This window comes from Malus domestica, chromosome 06 (assembly GCF_042453785.1).
Source record: "Malus domestica chromosome 06, GDT2T_hap1".
Classification (NCBI taxonomy): Eukaryota; Viridiplantae; Streptophyta; class Magnoliopsida; order Rosales; family Rosaceae; genus Malus; species Malus domestica.
This window is the reverse complement of record NC_091666.1, coordinates 31009706-31026259: the sequence shown is the minus strand read 5'-3', so window position 1 is coordinate 31026259 and position 16554 is coordinate 31009706. Positions and strand designations below refer to the sequence as shown.

At 39.5% G+C, this 16554-nt stretch overlaps 2 protein-coding genes across 2 annotated transcripts; both read right to left on the bottom strand.

Annotated features, from left to right (window-relative positions):
- Window positions 1-5719: 5719 nt before the first annotated feature.
- Window positions 5720-8212, bottom strand: LOC103428339 (coatomer subunit beta'-1-like). The gene is made up of 9 exons (XM_070823822.1): window positions 8099-8212; window positions 7730-7750; window positions 7546-7607; window positions 7251-7342; window positions 6823-7148; window positions 6597-6728; window positions 6363-6511; window positions 6195-6263; window positions 5720-6087 (listed from the first exon to the last, which is right to left on the bottom strand). Exons 1-9 carry the CDS (start codon window positions 8099-8101, stop codon window positions 6018-6020), a joined length of 924 nt encoding a protein of 307 aa, XP_070679923.1. The 5' UTR covers window positions 8102-8212; the 3' UTR covers window positions 5720-6017.
- Window positions 8213-8919: 707 nt separating this feature from the next.
- On the bottom strand, window positions 8920-15985 carry LOC103428340 (protein TPLATE). The gene is made up of 7 exons (XM_008366447.4): window positions 14661-15985; window positions 13954-14550; window positions 12608-12969; window positions 11702-12005; window positions 11465-11587; window positions 10437-10889; window positions 8920-10042 (listed from the first exon to the last, which is right to left on the bottom strand). The coding sequence occupies exons 1-7, from the start codon at window positions 15783-15785 to the stop codon at window positions 9497-9499; spliced, it is 3510 nt and encodes a 1169-aa protein (XP_008364669.4). The 5' UTR covers window positions 15786-15985; the 3' UTR covers window positions 8920-9496.
- Window positions 15986-16554: the final 569 nt, after the last annotated feature.

Sequence of the window (16554 nt, the reverse complement as noted above, 5' to 3'; positions counted from 1 at the left end):
GGCTTTCCTACATGGTGATTTTAATGAAGAGATTTATATGTGTCAACCGGATGGGTATATAGTGAAAGGGAAGAAGAATTTGTTTTGCAAATTGAAGAAATCACTTTATGGCTTGAAGCAGTCTCCAGGGCAATGGTATTTGAGGTTTGATAAATTTATGAGGGGCCAAAATTATTCTAGAAGTCAATATGATCATTGTGTGTACTTCAAGAAGTTGTAAGATGGGTCTTTCATTTATTTGTTGATATATGTTGATGATATGTTGATTGCCTCAAAGAATGTTGAAGAGATTGAAAAATTGAAGAAGCAAATGAAGAATGAGTTTGAGATGAAGGATCTTGGTCAAGTGAAGAAGATCCTTGGCATGGAGATCACTAGAGATAGAGAGAAGGGTTTGGTCAGTTTGAATCAAAGACAATACCTTGAGAAGTTGATTCGGAAGTTTGGAGTTCATGATTCAACCAAACCGGTTAGTACCCCTTTGGCTCCTCATTTTAAATTGAGTTCTCTACAATGTCCTAAAATTGATAAAGAGAAGCTGCAAATGAAAAATATACCATATGAAAATTTGGTTGGTAGTTTGATGTATGCAATGGTATGCTCTAGACCGGATATTGCTCATGCAGTTGGCATGGTGAGTCGATATATGCATAATCCAGGTAAAGAGCATTGGCAAGCAGCTAAGTGGATATTGAGGTATCTCCATGGTACTCGAGATGTTAGTTTATGCTTTGAGAGAGATGACTCTGGTATTGGTCATTTTGCAGTTGGTTATGTTGATTCAGATTATGTAGGTGATCTGGATGGATGGAAGTCTACTACAGGCTATGTGTTTACTATGGCTAAAGGGCCAATTTGTTGGAGGTCCATTTTGCAGTTGTCTGTTGCATTGTCTACTACAGAGGCTGAATATATGGCAGTTGCTGAAGCTATAAAGGAGGCCATTTGGATACATGGGCTGATTAGAGATTTGGGGGTTGATCAGAAGCAGGTGGAGGTGCATTGTGATAGTCAGAGTATCATTTATTTGGCTAAGTATCAGGTTCACCATGCGAGGACCAAGCACATAGATGTGCGTTATCACTTTGTTTGTGAAGTTGTTGGTGAAGGAGAAATCATTCTCCAGAAGATTCTAACTAAAGACAACCCCGCTGATATGTTGACTAAGGTTGTTGGTGTAGCCAAGTTTGTTCATTGCTTGAACTTGGCTCACATTTTGCCTATATAAAGAAGGCGATGAGCAGTAAGAGTTTTGGAGCATTTGGCTCAGCATGAGTTGTTCTCTTGCTAGTGTTTGGGAGTGATGTTGTGTGTTAATTGTGTTGGTTGGCTTATCATGGCATTTTTCGGAACTTGGCCAAGGTGGAGATTGTTGAATAAGTGGCCAAGTGGCCAAGTGGACAACAAAACAAAATGCTTTCGGCTATTAAACAAAGCAAAAGAAAAAAATGACAACATGATTATGTTTCCTTGTTTTGTGGCTTTTTCAAAGCCATAATTATTGGTTTCGGGCAGAAGAAAAAAGGTAGAAGAAAAGGGCTCATTTTTCTGAAGTGAGAAGTGAGAGCTGCCGAGAGCAAGGAGATTTGCAAAGAGCCCAAAAGGAAGAGAAGCTGCTGCTTCATTTGGTTAGTAATCATCCACCAAAGTAGTTGTTGTAATAGCTTTGAGCTATATGTATAGAGAAGAAATTATTCATTATATTTCTTTCTCTATTTGTTTCTGTGGTGTGTGAGAGCTGTTGGGTGTATTGGGTTATTTGGGTTGTGAGATTGCCAACACTTTGTAAACTCTCAATTGGTTGATAGTGGATTATTGGGTGAGCTCCTACTGCTCCGAGGACGTACTCCAGTTACACTGACTGTTGAGGAACCTCGTTAAAATCTTGGTGTCTTTAATGTTTTGTTCTTGCATTTCATTTAATATATTTCCTGTGGGTTATCAAGAGTTAGTTCTAAAAGGTTTGGTGCTATCCTAGTACAACACTTCTATCCTTGCACAACGTATGCCACTCTTGGAGCACTGCTGTTTGAAGAGCACGGTGTTCGGCCTCCTCTGCTGTCAACTTCGACAGGGTTGTAGGTCCCTTTGGTTTTCCATTTTCCTCGCCATCTTTTTTCTTTTGCTTCTTTTTCTTGATTTTGTCCTCATCTTCTTCGTCGCTTTCATCCTCTTCTTCTTCGTCTTCGTCATCATCAGATTTGGGAATCTTTTTCTTAGGTTGGGCTGCCTTTAGCAAGGCTATCCGTTCCATCGAGATCCTAAGCCTCTCCGCGGCAGCCACCTTCACTTCGTCTTCAGGCATGTACTCAACACCCCCATCACTTCACTAGCTCCAAAGATCATCAGGCCCAAGAAGCCACCATACCAGGTTTTTGCAGTAAAACACAGCTGTTTCAGGACAAAGAATTCAACATCAATATTGTATGGTTGATTAGAAGGCCAAAGCACTACCATTAAAGGTTCAACAAATTACATCTCGCCAAGATACCAGTTGCATTAAGGATACTTGCATATAATATCTACTCGAATTGATTGCCAATTCTACTTTTTCAAGTTTATAATTTATGCCCAAGTTCGGCTGGATTTTATAAGTTCTTTCTTCCAGCTGTTAGCAGGATAAGTAAGGTAAGGCCATGATTTGCCAAGCTTGGCTTACCAGTTACCACTAGAACAAAACAGTTCATCCACCACATCAATTCTATCACGGGCATATATAACCCGTGGTAAAAACTATTCAATTACCACGGTCAAGTTTAACTCGTGGTAGATAACATTAATCCATCACGATCAAATTTTGGCCTGTTGTTAAAAACGAATAATCTACAACAGACATTTATATTTGTGATGGAATATCATAATTACCACCAAATATGCTCGTGGTTACTTCAAACTACCACATCGTCTTTTGTGAATTCACCACGCCTTTGACCTGTGATAGATGTTTTTAATTTTATTTTCATAATTGAAAACTTTTGGAGAAGGCGGGAGATTAAAAATTTGGAGGGCTGCCAAAATTTTGGCATAGCGCCCAAAATCTCTAACTCCCTATTTTCAAAGAGATCACGTTAGCTCTCCCTCCTCATTTTCATTTCTCTCTCACAACTTCTCTGCCTTTCCTCTTCAGAAATTTCCAAACGCCTCCACCATGTGTTCTGGATATGAAAATCCATATGAGAATTCTCTGAAATTCGATCACGGCGGTGGCTCCGGCGGCTCCTATTTAGATGATAGGTATGGGGGATACAACCGAAGCCGATCCGATTTGGGTTCGGATCCATATGGGAATTGGTATGATGCAGGTCCCGATGCGGGTAGGGCGACGGTGTTTATGCTTACGGAGGTGATAATTCTATTCCTGCAATGGCTAATAATCTCGCTCCAGGTTCGTTAAATCTTCCTTCCATGTTTTGATTGTATACGATGCTTCTGATCATATACGTACGTCCTGATTAAATTTTGGGATTTCAATCCATTAGTATTATATTGGGCGGTTTCACATCTGGGTTCTTTGAGTTACATTTTTTAGCTGAAAGATCATTGGTTTGCAAAAAATATTGATGTTTTCTGAATTCTCAGGCATTTCTTTGTATTGAGTTTCTGTATTTTTTTATCTATCTTTCGCAGCAATCAATCTTTTTCTTTACGTGTTTGATGAAATCTCTGGTACAAAGTTTACCCACTTGGGAATCTCTCTTAAAAATTAACTTCTTTCAAGTGAAAAATTCATGTTATGGCTATATATGCTTTCTAGTATGTGATTTGGAATCTTATTGTATTCGAAATATTGTTTCTTGCTTCGTATGGATTCACTGTGTTACGATTTACACTGCATGTGTGTTCGGTAGTTGATCTGTTATCTATTTGAAAAATCACGATTAAAACAATAAGGGATTAGTCGGGCAACAGATGCTTTGTAAAGATGAACAATTTTTGTTTACTAAACATGCAGTTTCGAGTTTCCGAATCAGTTAATCTGTAGTTTTAGTTTTAGTACCAAAATTGGATAAAAGAAGGTGAATTGATTCTAACATAGTCCCAGTTGGAGCAACTGTGTGTTTTTTAGCTTAATTAATTGCAGTCAAATAGTTACACTACCAACGCCTTTTTGGATACAGTGACTGCTGCAACTATACAGGTTGGAAATTACTGAGATGTATAAACATTGATACTTGTTTTGAGATGTATATGATGCTTTTGTTCTATGTGAAAATTACTGAAGGTCGGCTGGATTAATCATTTTGTTATCAACGCCTGTTTGGCCTTCTTTCTTATTTCGTTACTGCTGTTATTATGTCCCCGATGAGGCAGTTACAAAATGCACGGCCTGTGGGTGAGATTTTGGGGCTTTATAGATCTCAGGGAGGCAGTATAGATCTTCTGTTGTTTATGTATTCATTAGGCACTACATGGATGGTACTTTATGACTTCCATTGTTTATGTATTCATTTGGAAACTCAAGTATTTTTAAATTAGGTTATAATATTATCAAGTAATTTTTAGGTAGTTATTATATTGTAGTAAATATGCAATTTTCTTGGTTATTCTGTAATAAAAAAAATATATATATATATATATTTGTTATATAGTTTTATTTTTTTTTAATTTTGGAAAATAATTTATAACGGGCATTAGCTGTGGTCAATTAGTAATCGACAACAGTCATAGCACGTGGTGTTAGATCGCAATCTACAACGGGTACAATCCGTGGTTATATTGCATTTGACAACGGGCATTGCCCGTGGTAAAAACTGAAACTTTTTATCACATCCAGAATACTAATGGGCATAGTATCCGTGGTGGATTGCAATTTATCACGGGCTTTCACCGTGATAGATGAGCTTTTTTCTTCTAGTGTACATTTGCAATCAGTCCACATGGTATAGAACTTCCATAATAGAGCATATAACGAATAACGAAAGAGAGATGTAAATCACATAGTAATAAAGAGCAAGAGACAATACCTGAAATCCTGCCACTGCTCGGACACACCAAGGGAGTACGCCCAAAGCTCACAGCCCGAATGGCTACATAGGTTGGTGGAGAGATTTTTCAGTGTGACCGGTACACGGGGTGGTACACCACGTGTCACTATACAAATTGTGGGATATGTGTGCTAAAAAGTTAATAACTTAAAAAATAACATTTCCCATCACTCCTATTAAAACACATGGTGTACCACTTGTGTTCTCGTCACAACTAAAAATTTCTCCAGGTTGGTGGTAGTTTCGAAAGAGCAACGTAAATTCAGGGGATTATTGTTCAAGTCGTAATTGGTGGCAGATGTGATATTAGGGTTCTACATCTGGTGCATAAATGTGTTTGCTAAATGCATGATCATTCTTATTGTTGTAATCAGGGGTATTAACCGTAGGAACATCTAATCTTCGTATGTATCGTCTGACTAGATTATTATACTCTACTCTGCTGTATAAGTCCCTAAGAAAATACGTTATAAAGGCGTAGTTGAAATATGTAACAGGGTTGTGATTTCTGGATTTTATTTGTAAAATATCTGATTATTTTTACATGGTATTACTTCATGCCACGAACTTTTGTTTCGGAATCAATGAAAAAATTCAGGTATAATTTTGTATCTCAAACGATTCAAAAGAAAGAAAAAAAACCCAGGGGTCAAAGTAAAGAGTTATGTCAAACGATTCAAAAGAAAGAAAAATAACTCAGATGTCAAAGTAAAGAGTTCTGTCAACTTCAGGGATCATTCGAAACATTCTTTATAGTTTTATTGATACATATAATACAATAATAAGAGTAACACTGTAAAGTTCTTGGGATAATTCCTCTAACGTATGCGGTATAAATGACACTATTTAGACATACAAAACTAACACACTTGCCGACACACTTGACAATATGAAACTTGCATATAATGGTGAAATCCACTTATATTAGAGAATGTGTCAGCAAGTATAACAGTCTTGTGTGTCGAAATCATTTATTGACAAGGTATTAATCACATGATCCCTAGATGTCTTTTATTTCTTCAACCTTTCCTTCTAAGCTTGGAGATCAACATAACCATTCATTTTAACTACAACTGTTCCGTTGTCAAATCCAAATGCAACCCTGCAGTAGTACGAAATCAATTTATATCACTGGTTATCAATCAACATGCCACAACAAAACGAACCCTAATAACAAACAAAAAAAAAAAAAAAAAGGTAAAAACTCACTTGTCTGATCCTTCCGAGTGTGCGATGGCCCAAACTCTTTCGAGATCGTAGCTCAGTCTCTTTTCTAGCCTGCAAGACATAAGAATGGATTACAAAACGAAGACGTCAACAGAAATCGAGTTAACTGCTTTTCTGGTGTAAATATTTTGAATCATAAAAGACGGTTACCTAAAAGTGGTTGCATGCCAAATGTGAACATTCCCATCCTCAGAAGCTGTGATTATTATGGGAAACTCAGGATGAACACATACAGCTGTTACATTGTGCTCATGGCCTTCTAGGGTTTGCACACAGCTTTTGGTTTCACAGTCCCATACCTGCATTGACATAATATATTCAAATTCATATGCATGCATATACTAACATGATCACCATATATATAACAAGCATTTATTCACAAACCTTGACGGTAAAATCGTCAGAGCCACTCAATAGATATGTTTTATTGTCGCGAAGGAAGTAATCAACGCAATTCACTCCTTTTAAGTGGCCCTCTAATGTAAACTCCGGGGCAGCGGACCCAATCCTCCATACCTGCAAAAGTATATGAGTGTCACAGAGTGTCACAGAAGTCATGACACTGAAAATTTTACGGTTAAGTTTGTACAAATAACAATCCTTGCAATACCTTGACTGTACCATCAAGAGACGCACTAGAGAAAGTATTGGCGTCGTGTGGATTGAACGCCACTTGCATCACATAGTGAGAATGTCCCTCGAAGATCTGAGTGCATGACCAATCCTTCTCCCAATCCCAAAGCTTTATAACGTTGTCGTCCGAGCATGACAAGAGATAAGGTAGAGTAGGATGGACAGTCACACTCCTGATATAATCTGTATGTGCTTCAAACTCTTTGATCTTTTCCGTCGTGTCATAGTTGTAGACGCGAATAAATGTGTCATCAGCTGCGGTTACTATCCAGTGTTCGCGTGCTACAAACTTTGCTGACCTGACTGCAAGCACATGTAAACAAAATTTAGACGCAAAGTCATATCTGTAAATGAGAGAAACTTCGGTAGGCACGCAACAAGAACATATGAAAGAAAATAATGTACCGGGTGATTCAGTGACCTTGAAGGACTTCTCCATGGTCTGTGATTGGTAATTCCAGATACAAACAGCGCCTGAATACAAACTGACCAGAACCCTACATGCAAAACATTACCAACAAGCTTTGATTATGTTGCATTTTTAGAATTCAAGCAATTAACGTACACGAAATCGAAAGTGGATAGCAGAAGGTTGCACTCGCATCAATTAGGATTTAGGGTTTAGGGTAAGAATATGAAAATAAAAATCAAAACGAGGAGATGCAGAAGACATAACAGAATTGCCAAGACAAGCAATTACCATGGCTCAGTTGGATGTAGATCCACTGACTTAATTCTTTCTGAGTTTTGAGCAAATTCTTTCTGGTAAAAAATATATTGAAGTTAATGTTGAAACACACAGAAAATTTTAGTTCCATAAAATAAATAAGATAGAAAAGGAAAAGAAAAAAGAAATAAAATAAAATAAAGAGGAATAGCCATACCTCAATTGTGAGTGAAAGAGCCTGCTTCCCACCAAATGCAGAGAGAAGCAATAGCAAGTCAAAATGTCAGCCAATATTAAAAAAAAAAAAATTGAGACTGAATAATATAATTTTTTAGTCATATATTTTAACCGTATATATATTGAAGATAATGACCACAGGATATATAATGAACGACCATAATTGATTGATCTTCTTGATCCTTACAAAGAGGATCGGAAGAGGATCCTTTTCCATAGTACGCCTCTAATATTTTTGTGATGGGACCCACAAATTCAAGTAGGCACTCCCATTTGAAATAATAATAATAATAATAATAATAATAATAATTAACAATAAAATCTTGAAAAATGAACAACACAAACTCACCATTTTGAGCAAATAGAAGGAAGGAAATATGAAGAAAATTGTTAACTTGATGTATGTGTAAGACTGGTTGTGAATGGAGGACGATGCATAACCTCCATATATATATATACACACAGTGAGGCTTAGCAGCCAAGGAAAATTATCATATCCTAATCCCATGATGCCAGTGGTGAAAAGTCAAGGTTTCATCCCTATGTTGTCACCAATTTGGTTAGATGCCGTCCGTTCATTATATACATTAAACTGACGGTGGAGATCGAGTTTCAATATCCCTTCCTTTGACCGTGTAACATCATCAGAAATTAAGTTGAATAATAATACATGCAGGCATGTGTGCTTTTGAAACTTTCAACACGTACGTAATAGAATATAGAAGAAACTGGAACTGAATCCTCTCCGAGGCAAACCCTCGGGATCCTGTTGAGCGATAAACATGGGTCATTGGATTTCGATCTAATGGTTACAATTATTATAACTTTAAGAGAGACTCCCTATTTGTAGCCGTTGGATCGAAATCCAACGGCCTGTGTTTGTTGCTCAGTAGGATTCCGAGGGTTTGCCTCGGAGAGGATCTAGGTCCGAAAAAACTATGAATGCAGTCATTTTCATGAGAAGTAGGAGGGCCTTGTCCAATCTTTTTGCTTCGTGATCCTTGTAAATGTTCTACGTCCCAAAACTCAACTTGTTATATGGGTAAACGACAAGATTGATATGTCTCAATATACTGAAATTTATTCAAAATCCTCGTTTTATTTACGAGGACCACGCCAGGTCCAACAATTCAAACGTCAATTTAGAATGGAATCAGGAATCAATTGGAATGCATGGTCTAAATGAAAATACATTATTCTCAAATTTTACAAAAATTGTTTTACAACATGAAGAATTGAAATTCTCTCCTGTATAATTCAATGATGAACAATGGGCCAAGAAACAGAAAATACAAAAATATAGGGGGAAGAGAGACAAACCCCAGTTTAATCGCACAATTTTCACACAAACACCAAACTAATTTCCTAAAATTTAACATCTACTTCTAGTAGAAAGCCTCGGTTAATGCACGATCCGGGATTGAAGGTGTGAAGAAAAGTATGACCAGACCGGGGCAAGTGACCGTTGAATTTAGCCGAAAGCGAACAAATCCGGTGGAAATCGCAAGCATCTACCAAGCACTCAAAACCTTGGAGTTAAACACATGGTTAGTTGTCAGTGACCACCACACAGACTCACCTGTGCAAGCGCATGAGTGTGGTGGATTTGGATGCAGTCCACACGGAGCAAAGTTAACTCTGTTCATTGATATCCCAAACGTGTTAAGCAGCGAAATGCAAGGGCGATTCCCGGCTGTTAGATTCACTCGGAAAGAGATTGGTGGTGCTCCCTTCTTTTGTCGGTCGATCAATTAACTTTAGCACTTCTATCCTTGCACAATGTATGCCACTCTTGGAGCACTGCTGTTTGAAGAGCACGGTGTTCGGCCTCCTCTGCTGTCAACTTCGACAGGGTTGTAGGTCCCTTTGGTTTTCCATTTTCCTCGCCATCTTTTTTCTTTTCCTTGTTTTTCTTGACTTTGTCCTCATCTTCTTCGTCGCTTTCATCTTCTTCTTCGTCTTCTTCATCATCAGATTTGGGAATCTTTTTCTTAGGTTGGGCTGCCTTTAGCAAGGCTATCCGTTCCATCGAGATCCTAAGCCTCTCCGCAGCAGCCACCTTCACTTCGTCTTCAGGCATGTACTCAACACCCCCATCAGTAAGGTCATCCAACCAGCCCTGTAGATCCGATCCGATCTCCTTTGTAATTGATGCATCAGATGCTCGAACCACAAATTTGCATATCATGGTCGTAGTCTCATCACCTAGGTCAACATTCCGGCTCACTTCACTAGCTCCAAAGATCATCAGGCCCAAGAAGCCACCATACCAGGTTTTTGCAGCAAAACACAACTGTTCCAGGACAAAGAATTCAACATCAATATTGTATGGTTGATTAGAAGGCCAAAGCACTACCATTAAAGGTTCAACAAATTACATCTAGCCAAGATACCAGTAGCTCAATTTCAATAAAAATTAAGGATACTTGCATATAATATCTACTCGAACTGATTGTCAATTCTACTTTTTCAAGTTTATAATTTATGACCAAGTTCGGCTGGATTTTATAAGTTCTTTCTTCCAGCTGTTAGCAGGATAAGTAAGGTAAGGCCATGATTTGCCAAGTTTGGCTTACCAGTTACATTTGCAATCAGTCCAGACGGTATAGAACTTCCATAATAGAGCATATAACGAATAACGAAAGAGAGATGCAAATCACACAGTAATAAAGAGCGAGAGACAATACCTGAAATCCTGCCACTGTTCGGATAATATGCGAACAAACTCTGTGGAATGGCTTGGATGACAAGGATTTTAGCCCACTGAGGAAAGGAGATGCCCCATACTGCTGTGCAGCAGTAGCCTTGAAGCCACTTCCTTCATAAGTGTATGTACCAGTGTACTCTACTATGGCCGGTAAACTGGGCCATAGACGGAAAAATTCAACAGGGGAGATCTTATGAGGCAAAAGAAGCTCGGTCAGCGGAATTTTGTATGGCTGACACCTTAAAATGACTGGTTCTCCCAGTTCTGGCCTTAAACTTCTCTTTTGTCTCATGATTTGCGGATCTTCTTCGGTGTAGTCACCTTCATAATCTATAGCAGCACTTCCATAAAAGGGGTAGTATAAGACTTGAACCCAAAGGGCGCACCTTTCAAAATGGGAGACACCCACAGTCACGCTGCAAAGTACTGGATCCTAGTAACAAGAAAGACAAGTAAAATCAGACCATCTGATTGTCAAAGACAGAAAATTACATTACGTAAGGCAAAAGTGCAAACAAAAACATAAAATTAAAGGAAAAACAAAGAGAGGCCAGTGATTCTTGAACACCAATGTTAAACAACAGATCTTGTTCAGCTGTGCGCTACATCACATGAATATTAAAATCCTAAAGCCATTCTCGGATTCTCCAGCCAGAATATTTATCCAGAAACAGGAGTGCGAGAGAATAAAAAGAGAGAAACAGTTTGAAAGGGTGACTGAAAAAGGGCATCCAGTGAGTCAAGCAACATACCTAGACAAAGGGAAAAATACGCATCTCAGTTTCACTCTTTGGGAAATAAGCTGATAAACATTTGTATTCAAGAAGCTATAGATTCTCCTACCAGAAACACTAACTTGGTAAAGGCAATTACTGACTATAGAATGCACTGGTTTAGAAGAGTAGTGATTCTTGACTAGCAGATTACAACCAAAAACAAGATGCATTGCAATAGAAGACAAGGGAAAGGGGGCAAAGAATGAGTTCACTATAGAGGTAGGAAGGAAACCTGTGAAACAAGGCTACGCAACTGCCGTACTGCTTGAGGAGACCCATCCATAAAATATAATGCACCAGATAACCCAACTCGAATATCAACCCGGTTCAGCTCAAGTTCAGTTAAATTTAAGACCTGCACATTCATGATTCATCAATAAGGAATAAGAACTATGAACAGGAAACTGGAGTCTGCCCAGAACATAGAGGTAATATAACAGCAGTTATAAAATGTAAGTGGCAAATTTACCTTCAAGTGCAGAGATATCCTTCCATCACTAGAATCTGCCAAATGATATCCCTCGATGTAGCAAGGATCACTGCTACCAGTCAAAGTAATTGCACTAGGAGGAACTTTGAGTAAAGTAGAGTCAACTCCTTTAGTCAGCAGAAGGGTTAGTTCACTAGGATCTGGCCTCCAAAGCTCTAGAATAGCCTTATGAACCAATCCTTCTAATTTTCTATCCTGAGCTGCAGCTACTTCGTAGAACTGGACAGTTAGTTTATGGTGGCTAAATGGGTAGTCACCTCTGGCTTCACTCACTCCTGCCCACCTGAAAAACAATTATTATGTTTTATTTGTGTGTACAAACTACAAATGCATAACTGCCACTGCAAATAACAGATGTTAGTAAAGCGAGGGTAGAAAACATAAAAACACAATTCTGTGTTCACGCATATATATGCATTAGACATGGTAGAGTAATTTCATACTGAAGAGGTGTGCCTCCACTTTGATCCAAGTCATTTTCTCCTTCCAGATAAGTAAGTTTGACATAGGCTGAAAATATATATCTATACAGATTTTCCTTCTTATATCTGGATCCAGGAATCATAACCTTGTGGAAATTCGATATAATTATGTGCAATGGATCTATATTTCTACACAGATGAAGATATAGAAAGAGATAAGACTACCCATCATAGGATGGAAATCATCCCATCATAGAATGGAAATCATCACCGAATACAGCATCGGACCCCAGGGGTAACAAACTACAAAGAACACCTCTTGAAAATAGACAAATGAATGTAGATTACTATAAGCAGATATTGGTGTAACAAGAAACTTCATTAAAGATTTGATACATGCGACCCAAAATCTATGGCACATGGCTGACCATCACAGGTTCACGAAAATATATAATATGCTCACCTGCTTTCTGGATGACTTGTAACATACTTGATTCTCTGCAAAATCAAACGGCTCTGATGCTTGTTAACAGAATCCGCCATACTACCACTCCTGAACTCTTCAAGTTCTTTTGTCAGTAACTGCCCGGCCCTGGGGTTGCGTGATCCCAACCGCTGAGCACATAAAAGAACTGCCTGAACATCTAGAAGCCTGTTTGTTGAATCAGCAGATGAATCTATATTGAACAAAACCTTGTGGATGTTCGAAATAATCATGTTCAATGGATCCTCGGGATCATCAGCAAGAAGTGGGTCCAGACCTTCTAGATCTATGTGCTCTGAAATAGCCCAAATAAGGCGAGCACATATTCTTGGGGTATGTACCTGTCAAATTGACAGAGGTGTAAGATAACAAGTAGAAGAAAATAACACAAAATCAGCCAGTTGTCAAAACAAGAGATAAAAGAGCATAATTAGCTTGGAACTTTGGAATTTCTAGTAAAACAAAGAAATAAAGAAGTGAAAAACGAGAAAACAAACAAGAAAAAGATATGGGAGGCAGTAGTCAGAAAAGAAAAGAACTTGGAAACTTCCATTGTAACCGCCCATAACCAGGATATAGAAAGGTTGGTATCTAGCCCATTTGTTATGATCTTTCAAAACTTGGAGTCTCTGATCCAATATCAAATACAGTGTTTTTCTTTTTTCTCAGCTGGCACAAAATACTGGTTATGTGAAAGGTATGGGGAGCTTTCACTGCTCTAGCTCAAAAAAAAAAAAAAAAAAAAAAAAAAAAAGAGAAGAAACAAACATGTATTGCAGTCTCTTTCCAGTCTCATATATCTTGAAGAGAGGAATTCAGATGTAGATATTGTCAAATTTGTACATTCAATTCACTTATATGTAAACAATCTGCTGAAGTTAAAATGTTCATTTGCTGATACTAGATTGCCTCAGTTTCTTGTTACTTTATAATTTCATTCCTTTGGCAGTGGAATGCTATGCTATGATAATGCACCCTAGTGCAATGAAAATTGACTTGTTTCTAGAAATAAATATGTTCAAGTATGTGAGGTCTATGGAAGGAAGAAAAGAACTACTTCGGATACTTCAAGTGCTACCAACTACCAAATTCTATTAACCTATCATATTAATGCAATGGTTTAAATCATATTTTTACAAATTTCACACCCAAGCACCGCCCCAGCAAAGAAAAAAAAATCATATTAATGCATTGAAACTCATAAATGGTCTACATAAACACAGTTCCATCATAATGCAAAACATAATTCAGTAACTGTCCTTGCCTACAACATATATGAAGAGCCAACATGCTAAACCATATTAATGAAAGAAGAGTGTGCATACCTCGCGTAGATCTTTCACAAGTTCACGCTGCAAATTCTGCAACCTTGTCTCATTTAAAATTTGGTCTTGGGAAGCCCCATCTTTAACTCTTTTTACACCTCCCCTAGTATCATAGATATGACAAAGCCTCACAAGCAACTTCAAATAGCAATCAATTGCATAGGTCCGGCCCTCACAATCCCATTTGACACAAGGCCGGCAAACCTCCACCACTTCCAAAGCAGGCTCTGTCCAATTTAGTGCACCATATCCAGTTCCATATGCCAAGGCTCCAATAACCCTGCTCTCCATCCCTGTGTTCTTTTGTTCAGGTAAAGGCAGAGACAACTGAAAACAACTTTCAACTAATGATGCCACTAACTCCTCCCTAAATAAGGTCTTGCTTGTCACACTATTAAGATCGTCTTTGATTCTTGCGTCCTCAAAAAGTGAAGCTATATCAGTTCCGGCAAGAGGTTTCTGGCCTCTTCTTACACTCTCCTTTGCGAAGAGATCAACACAAAGAGCTGTTCGACAAATACAAGCTAACGCATGCATACGATCTGATTCTGCTCTCAAGTTTCTCACCATAAGAAGCAACCTCTTAAACAGTGAAACCTACACATGCACAATTCCTTCCTTAAAACTAGAACTCATGCGAACTAAACTAACAAATCAAATGGTGCATAAGTGTGCAAAACAAACTAAAAGGAAGTAATCATATATACCTGCATATGAAGATCAAGCAGGTGCAGGTTAGTAACCACAGCTCTAACAATACTCTCTCTTGCAGAAGCAAACTCTTGCCTATCCCAAAGTGTGAGAATTGCGATAATCGACTGCGAAGCCCACTCGGGTTTCCCACCAGGCACATCAGCCAGATACAGCATATCAATCCCAACTTCAAAAATCAAAGCCGGATCCAATGACGATGCCAAGAATGGCACCAAATGCGTGACCACATCTGAAACTCCCACCAACCTCTCCGCATTGGTATCCACAACCGTCCCACTGGACCCCTTAGACGACTTTGACAGCTTCCTTATGACCTCCACTGAGCCCGAAGCAATGGCCTTGACCGCATAAACGATCGGAAACACAGTGGCCCGGAAACTCTCCACCGGCAAAACTAACGACCTCGCCATTAAAGCACTCCGCTTCTTCCACACGAAGTCGACCATGGACGACACCCAATTGGATCGAATCGCCAGGGAGTTCTCACTATCCACTAACTTGTCACCGGCAAGTCTGCTCATCCTCTTGGAATCGAACTCCTGAAACAACCGGCCCACCGACTCGAACGCGACCTTTGAAACGGCGTCGGATCTGTCGAGCATGTTCTGGCCAATGCGGGACCACCAATTCGACACCTTGTCGAGCAAATTGACGTTGTTCTCGCAGAGCGTGACGAGGTCATCGCGCGCCAGAATGCATCCGAGGGTTTCAGTAATGGAGAAGCGGAGATTGTCGCTCGGCGAATCGAAGCAACTGTTGATTTCTTTCTGCGCGTCGGTAATGAGCTTGGAGAGGCGGTAGGAAGGGATTGCGGCGAGGATGGAGACGGCGGCGGCGCTGACGTCAGGGTCGGGGAAGTCGAGATCGGTGAGAATTCCGACGCAGACGGTGTCCCAGAGGTCGGCGGTGAGGCGGGTGGAGCGAATGAGGTCAAAGGCGAGTTTTTTGCTGACGGCGGAGGCCGGGGAGGCGACGATCTCTTCGACAGCGGTCTTGGCGATGACGGAGATGTCGCGGCCGGCGGCGGATTGCTGGAGGGCTTGGAGTAGAGCGCCGGACTGGCGGAGGGCGTCGTTGGAGCGGAGGTCCGCTTGGATCTGGGCGAAGAGTATGTCCATCTGAGATCAACTTCGTCGTTCTTATGAGCTGACCTGCTTTAGGGTTCGTTAGGATTTGGGAATTTCAAACATTTGAGAGAGAGAGAGAGAGAGAGAGAGAGAGAGAGAGTTTGGATTGAGTAATGGAGTATTGGAATTTCGTTCCAGTGTCAGAGGTGGTGAGGAAGAAAATGGGGTGGTGGTATCAGGCTTGGCGGTTCAACTGGTTCAGTTGGTTCGAATCGCCGGGTTGCCAACAACCGAGTCGAACCAGCCCAACACTGTGGGTAATGGGTTGGGCTTTAATTGGATTTGAAGGCCCAAATTCTTTTCTTTCATGTTTCTCTGGGCCCTTCTTGTTAATTTTAATTGGGTGAGGGAACGTTCGGGATCCGAAACCTGATCTGATTCGAACCTAGGACCTCATAAGCATGATCTCAGAGAGTCTGTGACCACATGCGAGCATGAATCAAACATGATTTGTAAAATTCTTATTTGATGAAGAGGTCATGACTCAAACTTCGAAATTCGTGTAAGATTAGTGAATACTCTTCTAACTAAGGCTCTTTTTAAAAACAAAACTTTTTAGTTAAAATGGTCATTGAAATAAGTATAACATCTTACTTTGATCTTTGACAACGAAATCAATTGGAGTGGTCCTTGAGTTTGTCTACAATATATCATTTTGGTCCTTTCGTTTCCAAGGGTATTTTTTTCAAACCAACCCCTCCACTTAACAAAGATATTGATAAATTTTTCACGGAATGATCAAAATGATTTACAGTAGTGG